This window comes from Myodes glareolus, chromosome 4 (genome assembly GCF_982192425.1).
Source record: "Myodes glareolus chromosome 4, mMyoGla1.1, whole genome shotgun sequence".
Lineage (NCBI taxonomy): Eukaryota > Metazoa > Chordata > Mammalia > Rodentia > Cricetidae > Myodes > Myodes glareolus.
Genome location: NC_142029.1, coordinates 55,322,531 through 55,340,259, shown reverse-complemented (window position 1 = coordinate 55,340,259; position 17,729 = coordinate 55,322,531). Strand labels below are relative to the sequence as shown.

Below are 17,729 nucleotides of genomic sequence, written 5' to 3'. Positions count from 1 at the left end.
TCCTATTTTGGGTGCTGAATTATTCACCCTATTTCTATATCTGTACTTACAAATGGAAGTTATTATATGTTCAGATATTCATCATTTAGTCATGCATACATACATGTGTCTATATGTGTGTGTGTGTGTTTATATATTTAAAAATGCTTTTAAATGCTATTCTGGTTAAAATACAAACTTAAGGGTTGATAAGATGACTCAGCAGATAAAGGCACTTGTCAGGCAAGCCTGCTGACCTGAGCTCAATCCCTGGAGCCCACGTGAGACTAAAGAGAAGACATGACTGCACAAAGGTGTCCTCTAACCTCGATGTGTGTGTTCCTCCCATGCATAAACAACAAATACACATTAATAAATACAGTTTAAACAACACAGACTCAGCAAGCTAGTAACATAGCTCAGGTTTTGGCAGTTATCCAATTATAGATTGTTTTACTATTGACTCACCTAAATTTTTATATCTAGAATGGTTTTGTTAGCCTTTCAATTTTTTTATTTTGCATGTATGAATGCTTTGCCTGCATGTCTGACTGTACACTACAGATGTGTCTAGTGCCCACCGAGGCCAGAAGAGGATGTCAGATTCCCCAGAACTGGAATTCCAGACAATTGTGAACAGCCAATGTGGGTGCTAGGAATTGAACATGGGTTCTCTGGAAAAGCAGCCAGTGCTCATAACTGCTGAGCCAGCCTCCCGTTTTAGCCTTTTCATGGTTCTACATTTTTTCTCAGTAGCACTGCTAAGAACAGTGAACTTGTTGCATGAAACTTTTTTTAGAAAACATTTTAGAAATTATATGTAAATTAAACCTCATCTTCTCTGTGATTTGCACTTTTTGTTCCAAAATCTATTGTGGGCCTTCTGTCTGCAGAGGCTCCTCTGATTTCTCTTAAGTGACTCACTGTGGAGAAATGTGGAGGGTTTGCTGTAGAGTGCTTACATCTCTAATGTCAGAGAATACCGATGTTGGTGAGGACGGCCTCCCCTTCAGTGCTAAGTCTGTCCCCTGTCCCGTCCCTGTGTCGTCGTGTCCTGTCTCCCCCACCATCATCTACTTCCTGTCTTTAGTTGATGCTGCTGTGACAAAGCCACTTATGGGCTGGTGAGATGACTCATCAGACAAAGGCATTTGCCCTGCGAACCTAGTGGACGTCTTTGCATCCTATGTAGCGGTAAGAGAGTAGAGAGTCCACAAAGCTGTCCTCAGGCCTCCACATGCATAGCACAGCACCTGGATCACCCTGTACATCACACACAGAGTAATGGTTTGTTTTGAATTTTAAAAAGGCAACTTAAGGGGAAAAGAATTCATTCCAGCTCGTAATTCAAGGAGTCACTCCATCATGGAGGAAATGGAAAGGCGTGGGAGCTTGAAGCAGCTGTCATATTGCATCCACGATCAGGAAGCGGAGAATAATGAATGCATGCTGCTCCTTAGACACATTTCCCCACCACACAGTCCGAACTCCCGACCAAACAATGGTGCCACCCACACTGGGCAGGTCTCCCACTCTCGGGGCTGTTGAGATAACCTCCCACAGACATGTCCAGAGGTCGACCTCCCAGGTGATTATAGATTATAGATTGTCAAGATAGTGATTATCACACTTCTTGTTCTTAAATACCAGTGCTCTGACCCCAGCTACTAAGAAAAGCTGCTTGGCCGTGAATGCTCAGGTGGCAGAATGTGCATGCAGGGGGCATGACTACGTGGCACCAGTCCTCGCCAAGCCACTGACTACTCCAGTGCTATCCAATCCTCCCTGCTTTTCAAGAAGAGCCGTCATTTCTCGTGTGTGTGTGTGTGTGTGTGTGTGTGTGTGTGTGTGCGCGTGTGTGTGTCCAGAGACATTAAACAGGATAGGAAGATGAACCTATGGGGAAAGTAGATCCTATAGGATATGTTTCTGCTCTCCATTTTTACTGGTGGAAACAATTCCCCTCAATTCCAGAAAAGACTCATGAAAAATTAAGTTTGAGAAAAGGCAAAGCAAAGTAGAACTAGTGTTAAATAAAGAAACTGAAACAACGGTCGCAGCAGTGGCCCCAGCTAGGAGTGGCTGCAGCAGATGACCAAAAGCCCAAGCTTCCTCATTGCAGGACTGAAGCTGATGAGCATGTATGCAGTTTCTTTGTCAAAACTGACGGACTCATAGGAAGGTGCCCTTTCGCTGAGACCAAAAATGATGGAAGAATTTATCAGACGTTGCTTGTGTAAAGGATGCTAAACAGACCGTGGGGCCCAGCTTATAACAAACCCTTTACAAAAGATGAGAGGAGTTTTTGTATGGACATTTGGTCTATCTAACTGAATAGCTGTCATGAGCTAAACACTATAGACTAGCAAGACATTGCCGCTGGCAGAGAAATATTGCTGAGTTGTATGACTTTCTGGAGCCTGCACGTACTGATGGCACAGGAGGTGAGCTCGAGGATGTGTGCTATTTCCTGTAGACCACAGCAGAATGCTGTTGCACATTTAGATGCAAGGGTGACAAACTGGCAGAGAGCAAGAACAGTGAGTTACTGTCTGCGTGGTTTTTAAAGTGGAAGGTACTAGAACAGAACAGATGGTACCACATGAAGTCAGGGCGTTCATCTCATTTGTGTCTTAGGTCACTGAGTGCCGTGTATCTGTTGCTCTCTGGATGCCTGTGGAAGCTGCTGCTTTGGCCACTAGGGTATCAGTAGGCTCTGGTCATCCCCGATTCACAGTAAAACATACAGCAAATGGCGCGATCATTCAGCCGCCACCACCCAGCGGTGGTGTAAGAATGTGTGGTCTCTTAATTGTCAGCTTGATTGAGTTAAGAAGTGTACAGGCACCAGGCAGTGGTGGCGCACACCTTTAATCCCAGCACTCGAGAGACAGAGGCAGGTGAATCTTTGTGAGTTCAAGACCAGCCTGGTCTACAAGAGCTAGTTCCAAGACAGTCTCCAAAGCTACAGAGAAACCCTGTCTCGAAAAACCAAAAAAATAAAAAATAAAGAAGTGTACAGGCTTGTAAAGCATGGCCCAGGATGTGTCAGAAAGGATGAGAGGAGAGGGCAGCACCAGGCTGGGGGCTTGGATAGAGTAAAAGCGGGATGAGGAAGTCTTCTAGCCCCGGCTCCTTTGTCTTTTCTTCTCCCTCTCTTCCCCTCCCCCTCTCCCACCACATGTGAGCCGCCCTGCTCTACCACAGTCTTCCAAAGTCAACTAAAACCTTTGAAACATTGTTTCTTGGACATTTTCCACAACCCCAAGTCTAACAGAAGGGAATAAGTTATGCAGGTTGCATGCGAACTTTTCTCACACCGTCCAAGAGTCGCCACGCCTTTCTGATGTCCTAGCACGGGAGGCTGTGATGAGACTCATTAGCACCAACTGAGAAACACACTGTCCTGGTGTCTCATCACCTTTGTTTGCCTTCATTTTAAAAACTCTACTCTGGCTATAATAAAGGAGAAATCACGTGTGGCGAGGAGACAGGTGTCCCTGGTTGTCAGCCTCAGTCACACAGGCTGCCACTCAGAAAAGAACTCCTCAGCGGACTGAATTAGCATAGCTCCTTCCATTCTCGCTACTTCTGTAACAGATACCTCACATAGAGGTACCACTCACCTATGGGAAACTTTTAAAAATAAATTAACAAATTACTTCTGCTTTATGAATTATGTTTGGATCAGATTATTAAGGTTACCTTTGAACATATATAAAAGAGCCTGGGAGTATGGCTCAATGGTAAAGTCTTTGACCATCATGTAGAGGCCAGGGATTCAGTCCTCAGCAACACACACAGACACACACACACACACACACACCCATCAAATATAGCCAGGTGTGCTGTATACCCTTACTCCCACCTATCTCTGTGAATTTAGTGCCAGCCTGGCCTACAGAGCTAGTTCCAGGTCAGCAGGGATTGGGGTGTGACCCACCTAGCATGTGTGATAGGCTGACTTTAATCCCCAGGTCCTCTGTAGAGAAGAGGATTTCAAAGAAGGTAGAGGCAGGTGAATCTCTTGAGTTCAAGGCCGGCTTTGTCTGGATACTAAGTTGCAAGCTAGTCGGGGCTAAATAGTAACACCTTCACTTAAGGTGAAAGTCAGGTGAATAGAGGGTGCCTCTAAAAGACCATGATGCCACTCAGCCCCAGAGAGTCTCAGAGCAGCAGCCTTGAGCAGGGAGACCCTTCCTGCTCAGACATACGGAAACTTGCCCTCCCCATATTTGGACACACATAGCCGAGACTGCGCAGACAGCAGGGAAAGGAGTCCTGGGAGATTTCCAACTACAGCTACTAGCAATGGCATGAGAAACAGTCTGGAGCAAGAAGGTTGGGCTTCTAATGTTGACTTCCAAGTCTTAGGAAGAACAAGAAGATGAGATAACAGTCTGAGTTTTCGTGTGTAAAAATAGTTTCCCCCAAAAGTAGTGGATTGCTAGAAATGAACAAGTCACGGCGGGAAGCCCACTGACCATTTGTCTCTCATTTCAGATGACAGTCATGTCCCTCTCCAGGGACCTCAGGGACGACTTTCACAGTGACACGGTGCTCTCCATCTTAAATGAGCAGCGCATTCGGGGCATTTTATGTGACGTCACCATCATTGTGGAAGACACCAAGTTTAAAGCCCACAGCAATGTCTTGGCTGCCTCAAGTCTTTATTTCAAAAATATATTTTGGAGCCATACGATCTGTATTTCCAGTCACGTCCTGGAGCTGGATGATCTGAAAGCCGAAGTGTTTACAGAAATACTTAATTATATCTACAGCTCCACTGTTGTGGTCAAGAGACAGGAAACGGTCACTGATCTTGCAGCTGCGGGAAAAAAGCTGGGAATATCATTCTTGGAAGACCTTAGTGACCGCAACTTCTCAAATTCCCCAGGTCCCTACGTCGTCTGCATTACTGAAAAGGGTGTGGTTAAAGAAGAAAAAAATGAAAAAAGGCACGAAGAACCAGCCATTACTAATGGGCCAAGGATCACAAATGCATTTTCCATCATTGAAACGGAAAATAGTAATAACATGTTTTCTCCACTGGACTTGAGGGCAAGCTTCAAAAAAGTGTCTGATTCCATGAGAACAGCCAGCCTCTGCCAGGAGAGGACCAATGTCTGCCACGAGGCAGAGCCTGTCCGCACGCTTGCTGAACACTCATATGCCGTCTCTTCCATCACTGAGGCTTACAGGAGTCAGCCTGTACGGGAACATGACAGCAGTTTATCTGGTAAAACAGGAAAAGAAAATGGCGAAGATCTTGCCACAAAAGCAAAGTCATGCCGAAAGCCAAAGACCCAAACCCAGGATTCTGACTCAACCACAGAAAATATATCACTGCTTCCAGTAACCAACCCAGAGGTTAATCAAGAAAGAAGCCCACAGCCAGCTCCCATTCTTTCATACTCAAAATCTCCTAGCAACGAGGGAGACGCCCACTTTCCCAGAGAAGAGGAAAGCCGACCCTCTGATATTCCTGGTCCAGCAGTAGCAGAGGCCCCGCCCCTTGTTTATCATTGCAGCTGTTGCTCCAAATCCTTTGACAGCAGCACCCTGCTCAACGCTCACATGCAGCTCCACAGGCCGACCCAGGAGCCTTTGGTGTGCAAGAACTGCAACAAGCAGTTCACCACCCTCAACAGACTGGGCCGGCACGAGCAGATCTGCATGAGGTCTAGCCACGTGCCCATCCCAGGGGGAAGCCAACCGTTTTTAGAAAACTATCCCACTATTGGACAAAATGGAAGTTCATTCACAAGTCCAGAATCCTTAGTACCAGAAAATAGGATTGGTGAGCTTGCCGGCACTGGGAGTGCCTTGCCAGATGAGGACCACATGGTGAAACTTGTGAACGGGCAGATGCTCTACAGTTGCCTTGTGTGCAAGCGTAGTTACGTGACTTTGTCCAGCCTCCGAAGGCATGCGAACGTTCACTCATGGAGAAGAACGTATCCTTGCCACTACTGCAACAAGGTCTTTGCACTGGCCGAGTACAGGACACGACATGAGATCTGGCACACTGGAGAGAGACGGTACCAATGCATATTTTGTCTCGAAACGTTTATGACCTACTACATACTAAAAAACCATCAGAAGTCTTTTCATGCCATAGATCACAGACTCTCCATCAATAAAAAAACTGCCAATGGAGGCTTGAAGCCTACTGTCTATCCCTATAAACTTTACAGGCTCCTGCCTATGAGATGCAAGAGGGCACCTTATAAGAGCTTCCGGAATTCTTCCTACGAACGTTCTCGAGAAAACAGTCAAAGGAGCGAGTCTGCACCGGATACATTTGTCATTCCACATTCACAAAGCTCTGAAATGCCCACACTGAACTTCCAAGGTGGCAGGAACACCTTGACCGGCAGCCCTGCCATCCCAGGGGAAACGCTTTCACATCAGGGTGCACCCACTTCTGCCAAAGTAAATGCAGAAGGCATAAAATGGAAAAAGGAGGCCCCGAACACTGATCCCGTCAATAACTTGGATTCAACCGAGGGGTCCGTTTCTTCCGCTGGAAGCACTGTCAGTGTCAAGCTCCAGGCAGGGTCCACACACGGTTCACCGGTGAGTAAAGGCAGTGACCACGCGGCCTCTGTGATCAGCTACGGTGGCTCGGTGCCCTCTGTCATCGTGCACAGCAGCCAGTTCTCATCCGTAATCAAGCACAGCAATGCAGTTGCTGCCCTGACCAGCAGCAATGACAAAGTCCCTCCGCAACCAGTTGTCAGTCCGCCCCTGAGAGAGGAGAGCAAACTGGGGGCAGATAAAGCCAGTAAACTTGCAAGCAGACCCAAAAGCATTAAGGAGAAAAAGAAAGCTATTCCGTGTAACAAGGGAGAAATAACAGAGGAGGCCAAACACGTTAATGATCATGGAGGGTCTTTGGGCAAAACCACAAATGTCGTGGAAGAAACCAGTAAAATTGAGACTTACATTGCAAAGCCTGCTCTGCCTGGCACCTCCACAAACAGCAACGTTGCACCCCTTTGCCAAATAACAGTGAAAATTGGGAATGAAGCCATCGTGAAAAGGCATATCCTTGGGTCGAAGCTGTTTTACAAAAGAGGGAGAAAGCCCAAATATCAAATGCAGGAGGAGACGGTGCCTCAGGAGAGTGACCCAGAAACCCATGGGGACAGCCCCCTTGGGCTTTGCCAGGCTGACTGCGTAGAGATGAGTGAAGCCTTTGATGATGTAAGTGACCAGGATTCCACCGACAAGCCATGGCGCCCATACTACAACTACAAGCCCAAGAAGAAATCCAAACAGTTGAGGAAAATGAGAAAGGTCAAGTGGAAGAAGGAGCGTGGGAGCAGAAGCAGTAGGCGCAGGTACCCCGCTGAACTGGATCGTGCAGAGGTGAAGCCACCAGATAAGGCTTTTGAAGAAGAAGAAAATAAAGAGATGCCCAAGCTCCAGTGTGAGCTCTGCGATGCCGACAAAGCAGCAGGGGTGGAAGCCGAAGGCAAGCCCCACCAACACCCCACGCTGAAGCCTTACATCTGCGAGCTTTGTGCAAAGCAGTTCCAGAGCCCCTCCACACTCAAAATGCACATGCGATGCCATACTGGAGAGAAGCCATACCAATGCAAGACCTGTGGGCGGTGCTTCTCAGTGCAAGGGAACTTGCAGAAACACGAGCGCATCCACCTGGGAGTGAAGGAGTTCATCTGTCAGTATTGTAACAAGGCATTCACGTTGAACGAGACTCTCAAAATCCACGAACGGATCCACACCGGGGAAAAGCGTTACCACTGTCAGTTCTGCTTCCAGGGATTTTTGTATCTTTCCACAAAGCGGAATCACGAGCGGCGCCATGTTCGCGAGCACGATGGGAAAGGCTTTGCTTGCTTCCAGTGCCCCAAAATATGCAAGACAGCTGCCGCGCTCAGAATGCACCAAAAGAAACATTTATTCAAGACCTTAACTAAGCAGGAGAAAATAGGTGACGTGTGCCATGAAAACTCAGATCTCTTGGAGAGTCAGCTTTGCACTGATTTGGAAGACGGCGACCAAAAGGATGACGTCCAAACCTTTGCTGAAAACAGTAGTGACGACAACAGTTAGAAAAGTCTTCAAAAAATTGTTTGTGAGATTTTTTTCTTTTAGTTTTTTTTTTTCAGTTTAGTTTTTGTTCACTTACTAGTCACAAAGGCGAGGGGGGAGCTAGTTCTCTTTTGTGTAAACTCTTCAAAAAAAAAAAAAAAGGATCCTAGCACCTACTTTGGGTTTTATCATTCATTTCTCACGGAGTGCATAAAACAAGATAGCTGAATTCTCTAAGGACCCACGTATTTGGTGAAGGCTAATAAAGTTCTTAGCTGTGGTATTTTGAACGGTGAAAGAAAGCAGCTGAATTTTAGCCTAATTTCAAACATTCTCGTGAGTGCTAATGAGGACTGCTGGACTGTCATTAGTCACTGGAGAAAGTAAGGGTCAAAATCATGAAAATCACATCTCTGGGATGTGTTAAATGCTAAATGAGGTATGACAGTATTTATCCCCTTCCAGTTTCTGCACTATTAATCTTTGTTTAAATTAATGGGTATTTACAAAATACTTAACAATATAACTGAAGATCTGTAATGGGTAGCCTACAGTAGGACATTCATACATCATCTAGAACTACTTTTCTGCAACATAAACCTTGTAAAAATACATATATGAGTCACTATAACTTTTAACTCTCTGTGTCCCTTGTAGAGAATTATAATGAGCAATAGACCTGCAAATAGTGAGGACTGGTATTGAAATCAGTAGAGCATTTGGAATCTGACTTATGCGCATGTGTGTGCTTCTTGATGGAATGCTGTGCTGTTCTCTTAAAGTATGGCTGAGCTGTTATTAGAACTACTCAAGTCACACAAAACATAAGTCATGCCTTACCTATGGGGAGAGCCTTCCCAGAACCTACCTGAGATCACCTATGCCGTATAACCCTTTTCAGCGGCCTCACCTCAGAGAATGAAGAATGGTCAAATTCTTCTGACCTCTCTGCAGTCTTCCAGCCATCCCAAGGTCATGGATGTTGGGGGCTATTCCACACAGACTTAAGGGGTCAATTAATTCTGATGTCTCCCATTCTACTGAAGGAGTATGCAAAAAGTTGAGTCCAAGACATACCTCCGTGGTAATGAAGTTTCAGGCATTTGGAACAGCAGAAAGCCCAATTCCTGAATTGTACACCTTGGAGATAATGCAGCCACAGGTCCATACTAGCTAAAAGGACAGACGCCCCCACTCCCACTGGTGACATGAGGACAAGGGGAAGTGATGTCTTTCCTTGCCTCAAACAGCAGCATTGTTTCTGCGGGGTGGGGAGATAGGATGTGGAGGGACAGGGTTCTGCCCCTTACTATCATGACTCAGAAGCATCCACAAAGCTAGAAGCTCTGCCTTCATGTTTGCGGACATCTAGCTCCCTTGTTAAAGCCTCACCTTTCTAAATCGTTTTTTATATTGATGCAAATGGTCAACATTGCCCTCAAAAGTCTGTTTGCCCTTCAGGATGGTCTTTCATGTGAACTAGGATCCTGGAAAGCTGGAGCTCACGGTTCTTCCCGTTAAAACTGCCAGAATAGGAGGGAAGGAGAACTCATTTCTAACCTCCCTTCAGTCACCAGTATGAGCAAAATCCAGAACAGTTCAAGAGTGGCCAGCAGCCATTCCTGTTTACTGGATTGGGTAGATGGAAACCGAGGCTGAGAGGTTGTCACTACGGAGAAGTAGCTCAGAGGACTCCAGCCGGTTGCAACAAGAGTGTGTCTCCGTGAAGAAGACTTAGTGTGGTTTGGGGTAGGTAAGAAAACATTCAGACACCCAGGAAAAAGGACATGATTCAAGGTGACCTTTTTATACTGTAGTTGTTAAGCAACTCCAATATTGTATCTGCATTTATCATTTGCTCATCTGTGTTCACCTACATGCAGTATTATGTACTAGAAGAAAACGGGGAAATACGAGCAAATTCAACTTTATTTTTCCATTGTATATATGTACACCCACACCGTTCACTTGTGTTTTGTTAAAGAGGTAGTCACAAAGGGCTTATGAAAATCACTTTTGAGTTAATAATTAGATGACAAGCAATCCTGTGATCCACTAATTTATCTGTTATGATTATAAAGCAATCAGTTATGTACTTAAGTTGTTTTGATTTAACTACAAATATAAAATTATATGTACTGATGTCTCCCAGCCCTTGTCTGTGGATATTTTTTAAATGGACTTGTATGTGATAATTCTAGACCAAAGTAAATATGGCAGAATATTTATACATAAAAATAATTTTGCAAATATTTTCTATAATTGTATTATTCATTTAAAATGTTGATAGTTTGTGTTAGTTTCAGGGAGGGGTGTATATTTTGATAAAATACTTGACTTTGTAATTCTGTATATTCTATACAATTTATAGCAGAGCCATTTTAAGACAACTGGTTACATTTTTTTCTTGATTGTGAAAATGTTATGAGTGGTGTTTAATTATGCATCAAGTCCATAACGACCAAGTAGAATTACAGTGTAAACAGTGAGCATACTGTATTCTGTACAAGATATATTGTAATTTGCTGTTTTAGCATCTGTATTTTGGTTAGAAGATATTATTAAATGCAGATGTTAAGGATTGGAAAGGTTTAATTTTATTTTTAGAAATAATGAATATAAATTTGTTTTGCTTGATTAAAATAGCTTATTCCTACATTAAGTCTTTTTTTAAAATGTCTTAGTGTTAATTCTTGTGCAGCTATTTCATCTTGGTGAGTCATGGCTTTGTTACACACAATATTCATTCAATATATTGTTTCCTTGCTTACATCTCCTGGTACCTACATGCTTCAGATTTATAAACTGTGATATTAAACCCCTTTAATCCCAGCACTCAGGAGGCAGAGGCAGGCAGATCTCTCTGAGTTTGAAGCCACTGGTCTATATAATGAGCTACTATCAGAAACCAACAAAAAACCTGAGGTGCTGGAGGAAGACATACAGAATGAAAAAAGGTTAAAAAAATTCACATGATAAAATGTAGATTAATAGAAACAGGTTAAGTTGTAAGAGCTAATGGAACAGGCATAAGCTAAGGCTAAGCTTTCATAATTAATAAGTCTCCATGTCATTTGTGAGCTGATGGCCCAAAGAAAAATCCATCTGTACCCTAACAAACTTAATTCTGAGCATTGTGCATTTTAGCTAGGCTTGGACCATAAAGATGTGAGGCAACATACTAAGTCTTATGAAGGAGGAGGATGAAGCAACAGAGAATTCAGAAATTGAGTCTGAGCTCCCAAGGGTTCAAAACCAGAGCAGAAAGAAGTTCTGAGGAGACCCTACCTCAGGGTCAGGCCCATGTTGGTATGACTGGAACAAAAGGAGCCATAGATGGATGAAAACTGTTCCAAAAGACTGAGCTTGGGTAAGCCTGCTGGACAGGCAGGCAAAGGACACAGCAGGTCTTTGTGGACCTGCTAAGGCATAGCATTGAACTTCTTTCTCTTCTGACACATGGGACTGTGGTGGAGCTGAGGAGGGCCGAGTGGAGGGGACGTGGTCAGAGAGGTACCAAAAGTCCCAGGGGCCTTTGGAGAGCTTGCACAGAAAGGGGAAGGGTTTGCTGCTTTCAAGAGGCACAGTCTTCCTGCAGTGTAGTGAACACACCACCAGAGAGGGCAAGGTTGGCAGGAGAGCAGGTGAGAGATTGAGAATGGGCTGGTGGGAGGTGTCAGGGACTTGGACAAGCCTGAGAATGGAAAATAGACGGAGGTTAGAAATCATAAGGGCGAGCCGGGCAGTGGTGACACATGCCTTTTCAGAGGCAGGCACATCTCTGAGTTCAAGACCAGCCTAGTCTACAAAACCTAGTCCCAGGACAGGCTCCAAAGCGTCAGAGAAACCCTGTCTTGAAAAAAAAAAAACAACAAAAATGAATAAGAGTATGCATGTCACATTCTAGACATATATTTTTAGATCCTTTGATGTGGAAATTTTCAAATGCACAGCTCCCAAGAACCCATAATCCTATGCCAACAATTCGTCACCAATCATATAGTTTAGCTGTACCCTCCCCAACTCTTCCTCTCTATTGTATTATTTTGAAGCAGGGCCTGGACAGTAGGCCATTTCACATGTACTAATATCACTATGATTATTCTAAAAAGTAAATAGTGGGCTGGAGATATGGCTCAGCGGTTAAGAGCACTGGCTGCTCTTTCAGAGGACCTGGATTCAAGTTCCAGCACCTGCAAGGTAGCTTACAACCATCTGTAATTACAGTTCCAAGGGATTTGACATCTGGTCTTCTCAGGCACCACGAATGTGTATAGTGTGGCTATACATAGAATACTCACTTACATAAAATAAGAAATAAATCTATTTTTTTAATTAATAGTTACCAGCTCCAGAGATAGCTGTCAATAAAGTGCTTGCCATTCAAACCTGATGACTTGAGTTTGGATTCTGAGCACACTTGTAAAAAGCTATATACATGCACCTTGTTCCTGTTCTGGGGAAGCAGAGACAAATCGATCCGCAAGACTCATTGGCCAACTAGCCTAGCCAAATCAGTGAGCTCCAGGTTCAGTGAGAGACCCTGACTCAGAAAGTAAGGTAAAGCACCATGAAGATACCTGACATCAACTTCTGTCCTCAGCGTGGAAGTATATACTCACGCATATACACACATGCACACACACACACACACAGAGGCATGCAGGACATGCACCTGCATACATCCACATGTATATGTGCACATGCACAAATATCACACCCCCAAATGTTACTTCATATTAAATTTTATAAGCTACATTTTCTTTTATTATTGTAAGCTAGCTAGATCGCTATGACCTTCATGACTTTGGACATAACCTGACTGGGAATGAAGAAAAGACAGACAGACATACAGAAAGACTGAAGCTGAGCTGGCAATGCTCCAGCAGCAGCCTGGACACTCAAATGAGTTTATTAAATACAACACTAGCAAGGAGTGAGGGAGCTAACCATTGGGGTTCTCTGTAGGGGAGCAGTCTGACCTGATTCAGCCAGTTCAGGGAGATACTTTCTGCACCAGACCAGGGGAAGACCTTGCCTCTCCTTAGAGCCTGACCAGGGAAGGTCTTGCCTTTCCCATGGGTCTGAGGCACTAGGGTCCTTGACATGGTAGTACTCATGTGAACAAGTCATTCACCCAATACTTCATCTGCTCCCCACAGAGATGGCTAATGGTTAGCAGCACATACTGCTCTTGAAAAGGACCCAAGTTTGATTCCCAGAACCGACATCAGGCGGTTCACAACCACCTGTAACTCCAGCCCGTGGCCTCTGCAGCACCTCCATTCATGTACACATACCTTCTCTTGTCCCTGCCTATGTATGCACATAACAAAAAATAAAAAAAAATCTTTTAAAAAATCTATCATAATTGTCATGCTTTTTATGTTTTAAATCTCCTGATCCGTAGGTTCCCCTCTCTACATTTTTTAATGTAGTCTATTAGGCTGTTCCCAATGTAAGTATTAGCAAGAAAACTTCCTCAGTGGGGCCATATTTCTCCATTAGAAAGCGCACAATGTGGAAGACATTAGGTATATTTTGAAGATAGATCTTATAGTTTGTGTTGGTGTTTAGGTAGCAGGAGGTGAGGAGAATGAATCAAGGATGATTGCTGCAGCCTGAGCAACTGGAAGAAGGATGGAGTTGCCTACAGACAATCAGACACATGGGCAGAGATTCAGAAGGTGAGACTAGTAACGAGTGTGTGTTCAAGAGCCGTGTTTCAGTCATGTGAAGCAGAGCTGCATTAGGCACAGAGAATCCAGGAAGAGAAGCAGAAAACAGGTCTCACTCTCCAGTGGGAAACACAAGAAATGAATAAATGACCACTTTTAAGTGTTATGAAGAAGAGGCTCATGGCTCCAGAAGACCATCTAATGGGACAACGTGTTCAAAACAGACCTTGAAGAAGTAGCATTTAAGTTGAGATCTTAAGGATAGTGTAAGAGCTGATGTGGGATGTCCTTCTGTATATGTGTTGCTTTTATTGATTAATAAATAAAGCTGCTTCAGCCTATAGCAGGGCAAAATATAGCCAAGCTAGAAGAGATATAGAAATAGAGTAGACGGAGTCAAAGAGACGCCATGTAGCTGCCAAAGGAGACAGATACCCAAAACTTTTACTGGTAAGTCACAACCTCGTGGTGAGACGCAGATTAAAAGAAATGGGTTAATTAAAGATGTAAGGGCTAGCTAGAAATATGCCTGAGTCATTGGCCAAGGAGTGTTGCAATTAATATAGTTTCTGTGTGATTATTCGGGGTCTGGGCAATCAGGCGTGCAAGAGCAGTCTCCATCTACAAGGAGAGGGCTTCTGGATTTGAGGAATGGGTGTGCTGAGGTCTGCCTTTGGAGAGATCACGGTGCACGGGAGGCCAGTCATGAACAGAAAGCAGGAGCAATGGGCTTGAGATCAAACAGAAGGACAAAGGTCCGTCGTATGTAGGGCCTTTCATGTTATGCTGAGATTTGGGTCTTGTATGAAGAGCAGCACAAAGGCACTGAGGTTGGAGGTGTGGCTCAGAGAGCCCCTGAGTTCAATCCAAAGGAAGAAAAAGAAGGGAAAGAGGGAGATATGGATGGAGGGAAGGAGGAAAGAGTGGGCCAGTGAGTGATTTTGAGCAGGTTAAGACAAGGAAAGTTATTTTGTATATGTATGTATGTGTTTGTGTGGATGCATACCTGCGAAGGTCAGAGGTGAACCTCAGGTGGTATTCCTCGGATTCTATTTGCCTTGGTGTTTTGAGACAGGGTCTCTCTTTAGCCTGGAGTCTAACAAGGAGAGTAGGCTGGCTGCCAGGGATCCCTAGGGATCTGCTTGACTCTGTCTCATCAGTGTTGAGATTATAAGCAAGCACCACTACACTACCCCCATTTAAAAAAGATATTTTCAATGACAATTAGAATAGGATCACTTTCCCCTTTTCCTTTCCTCCCTGTAGGTCCTTCTAGGAGCCCCCTCCCACCCCCCCCATGGCCCCTTTCTCAAACTGATAGCCTCTTTTTTCTTGTTCCATATAATATATGTTATAAGTAAACAAAAGACCAAAACAATGTCAATAGCAATAGACATGCTAACATGGAAGGGAATTTTTTCATGGGATCCCACCCTGTCAAAACAAAACATAGGCATAGGCAACCAATGACTGCTGGGAGAATTGGCCTCTCCCAGAGAGGAGCCACCTTACTGGTTATCCGGTTTCGTTTTGTTTTTTTGTAAATGTGAGTCCTGGAAATCAAGCTCGGGGCCTCGTGCTTGTGCAGCAAGTACTTTACTTAGTGAGGCAACTTCCCAGGCCCAAGGGAAGGCATTTTAGCCACTGTCTTATTATAAAAGAGTCTCTGTGGTTAGGTCTCATGATCCGCGCCTTTGATCCCAGTACTCCGAAGGCAGGAGCTAGTGACTGTGAGTTCTCACCTAGCCTGGTCTACAGAGTGAGACGGCCTTAAGAAGGGGCTGTGCTGGAGTTGACAGTGGCCCAGATTATAGCCAGCAGTGATGAAGGGAAGAAAAGGGAAGCGTTGAGAGATACTTAGGGAGTAAGATCAGCCGGACTTGCTCATGGTTTGGATTTGAGACATGAGGGCTAGGGAGGGGTCAGGGATCATCTTTTGGCTTCAGGATGATAGCAACTGGCAATGACAGGCACCTCCATGAAGCTCAGATGAGAAAGAAGCCAAAGTTCCAAAGAACGTCAGTATCTGAAAGATGGTCAAATAAATGCTCCACTCAAACCGATCACCTATGGAGAAGGCCAAAGTTTTCTGAGTACTGGGGTTAAAGTCAGAATCTGTGGGACAAACTGGCCTCTGCAGAGATCAAGTTCCTTCAGTAGATTCTGGGGCAGCCTGAAAGCCGGGGCAATCGATTACACTCACACATCCTGGCCCCTCTAATGGAAGGACAAGGAAATGACATGTCAGCTAGAAAACAGTTATTGACTTCGCATGAGCTGCCAGGCATTGCCAGAGCCAAGCTGACTCATCTCTGGAATGGCTGCTTGCTCTCCCACACTCTTAACAACCTGAGACTACGTACAGGAGAAGAGAACAAATTAATTAAGACCCTTAGGCCAGATTTATAACTTTTAAGTATTCAGACACATGATATACAGGACTCCATCTGTATACTTGTCCCTGTAAAATTGGGGTTGGGGAGGGGTTAGTCGTCCCTACACCCACAAACAGCAACCCTTTCATCACTGTGTCTGTGTACAAGTTCCAGGCCATATTAAAATGTTCTCCTCTGTCCACAGAGTCATGTCTCAACACTTAATCTGGAAGGTCCTATCTTGCAGTGCTGTTGGGAGATGGCTCCTCAGACCTCTGTTGTCTTTGCCTGGGACCTCACTGCCACTCCGTGGGAGTGGATGAATCAGGGTGAATGTGTGATGTTGAACAGAGCCGTGTCAAGGACACCAGTGCCTCAGACCCGTGGGAGCTACAAAGCCTCCCGCTGGTCCTTGTGCAAATGTTGATAGTGTATGCAGAAAGTATGAGTTCCAGCTCTCTTCTCCCCAATGTTTACAACCTGAGAAAGCTCCCCTAGAGAGACTTCCCACCAGGACAAGCCTCCTCGTTTAGTTATATACAAAACTACCCACTTCCTGAATTCAGATGTATAAAATAAATGCGCCCATTCTGGGCTCCTGCTGGTGCATCTCCGTCAAAGCGTACAGCCCATGTGACCTCAGCTTTTCTGTACATGTGTCTGTTCTTTCTTCCTTCCCTCATTGCTCCAGTCAGGACAACCATACAGCCATTTGGGTCTTGACATGCTCTCTGGGGAAAACCATCCTCAATTCTACCTCTGCTGTCCAGCAGGAGCTCCAGTAGAGTGGAGCCCAGAGCCAGTTTCCTCAGCACCATCCTCCCAGTAACTGTACAGTGACATCAGGGTGAGACAGCTACTAAACATCCCATCTGCCATCCAGGGTGACCAGCCTCCCAGTTTGCCCAAGACGGGGGCTGCTCTCAATGTGCAGATCTTCCAGCATGAAAACTAACATGGTTCTAGGCAAACTGGGATGGATATTTGGTCACCATCATGGGAAGTCTCTCTAGAAAGGTGGGATTCAAGCAGAAGGAACTAGCAATCAGAAGACGTTAACTGGGGAACTTAAATCAAAGAGAAGCAACTGGACCACAAACAATGTGCCCTGGTTGTACAAGTCTGGGCTGGGGGAAGAGAGGGGATAACCCCAGGTTCGCTTGCAGATCCTACTGGAGTCCTTCAGCCAACTCACTTAGATCCATCCACTCCCAGTTCTCTGAAGGGTTGAGCAGCTTCTGAATGACCACACAAGGCATTTTCCCCAGAATTTTTACGAGTCCAAAGTTGCTATAGAGATTTGCATTGGTATGGATCTTGGTTTACTGATAGAAATTTAAGGTCAATTTTATACATACATATATATATATATATATATATATATATATATATATATATATATATTCATACATATGTGTATGTGTGTGTGTGTGTGTGTGCGCGCGTGTGTGCTCTTGATTATGGCATTGTGTTTGTCCAGCTCATTTAAAAATGTAATGTATAATTAAGAAATATAAGCTAATAGAGAATCATCTATAGCAGTCAAGCTTCTAGCCATGTTAGTTAGGTTTTCTAGATATATAGAGATATATTTCAGTTGGATAGGCATTCTTCAAACCTTTCAAAGACTACAGAA

At 44.6% G+C, this 17,729-nt stretch overlaps 1 protein-coding gene across 9 annotated transcripts in view; it reads left to right on the top strand.

Moving 5' to 3' along the window:
- Window positions 1-10,702, top strand: part of Zbtb38 (zinc finger and BTB domain containing 38) — a 75,101-nt gene extending 64,399 nt beyond the window's left edge. For all 9 annotated transcript variants that reach the window (XM_085689588.2, XM_048452559.3, XM_048452549.3 and 6 more), the window contains one exon: window positions 4,483-10,702. In XM_085689588.2, the coding sequence (XP_085545714.2) occupies window positions 4,483-8,061 (3,579 nt within the window). In that variant the 3' untranslated portion in view covers window positions 8,062-10,702. The remainder of the gene's footprint in view (window positions 1-4,482) is intronic.
- The last annotated feature ends 7,027 nt before the right edge of the window (window positions 10,703-17,729 follow it).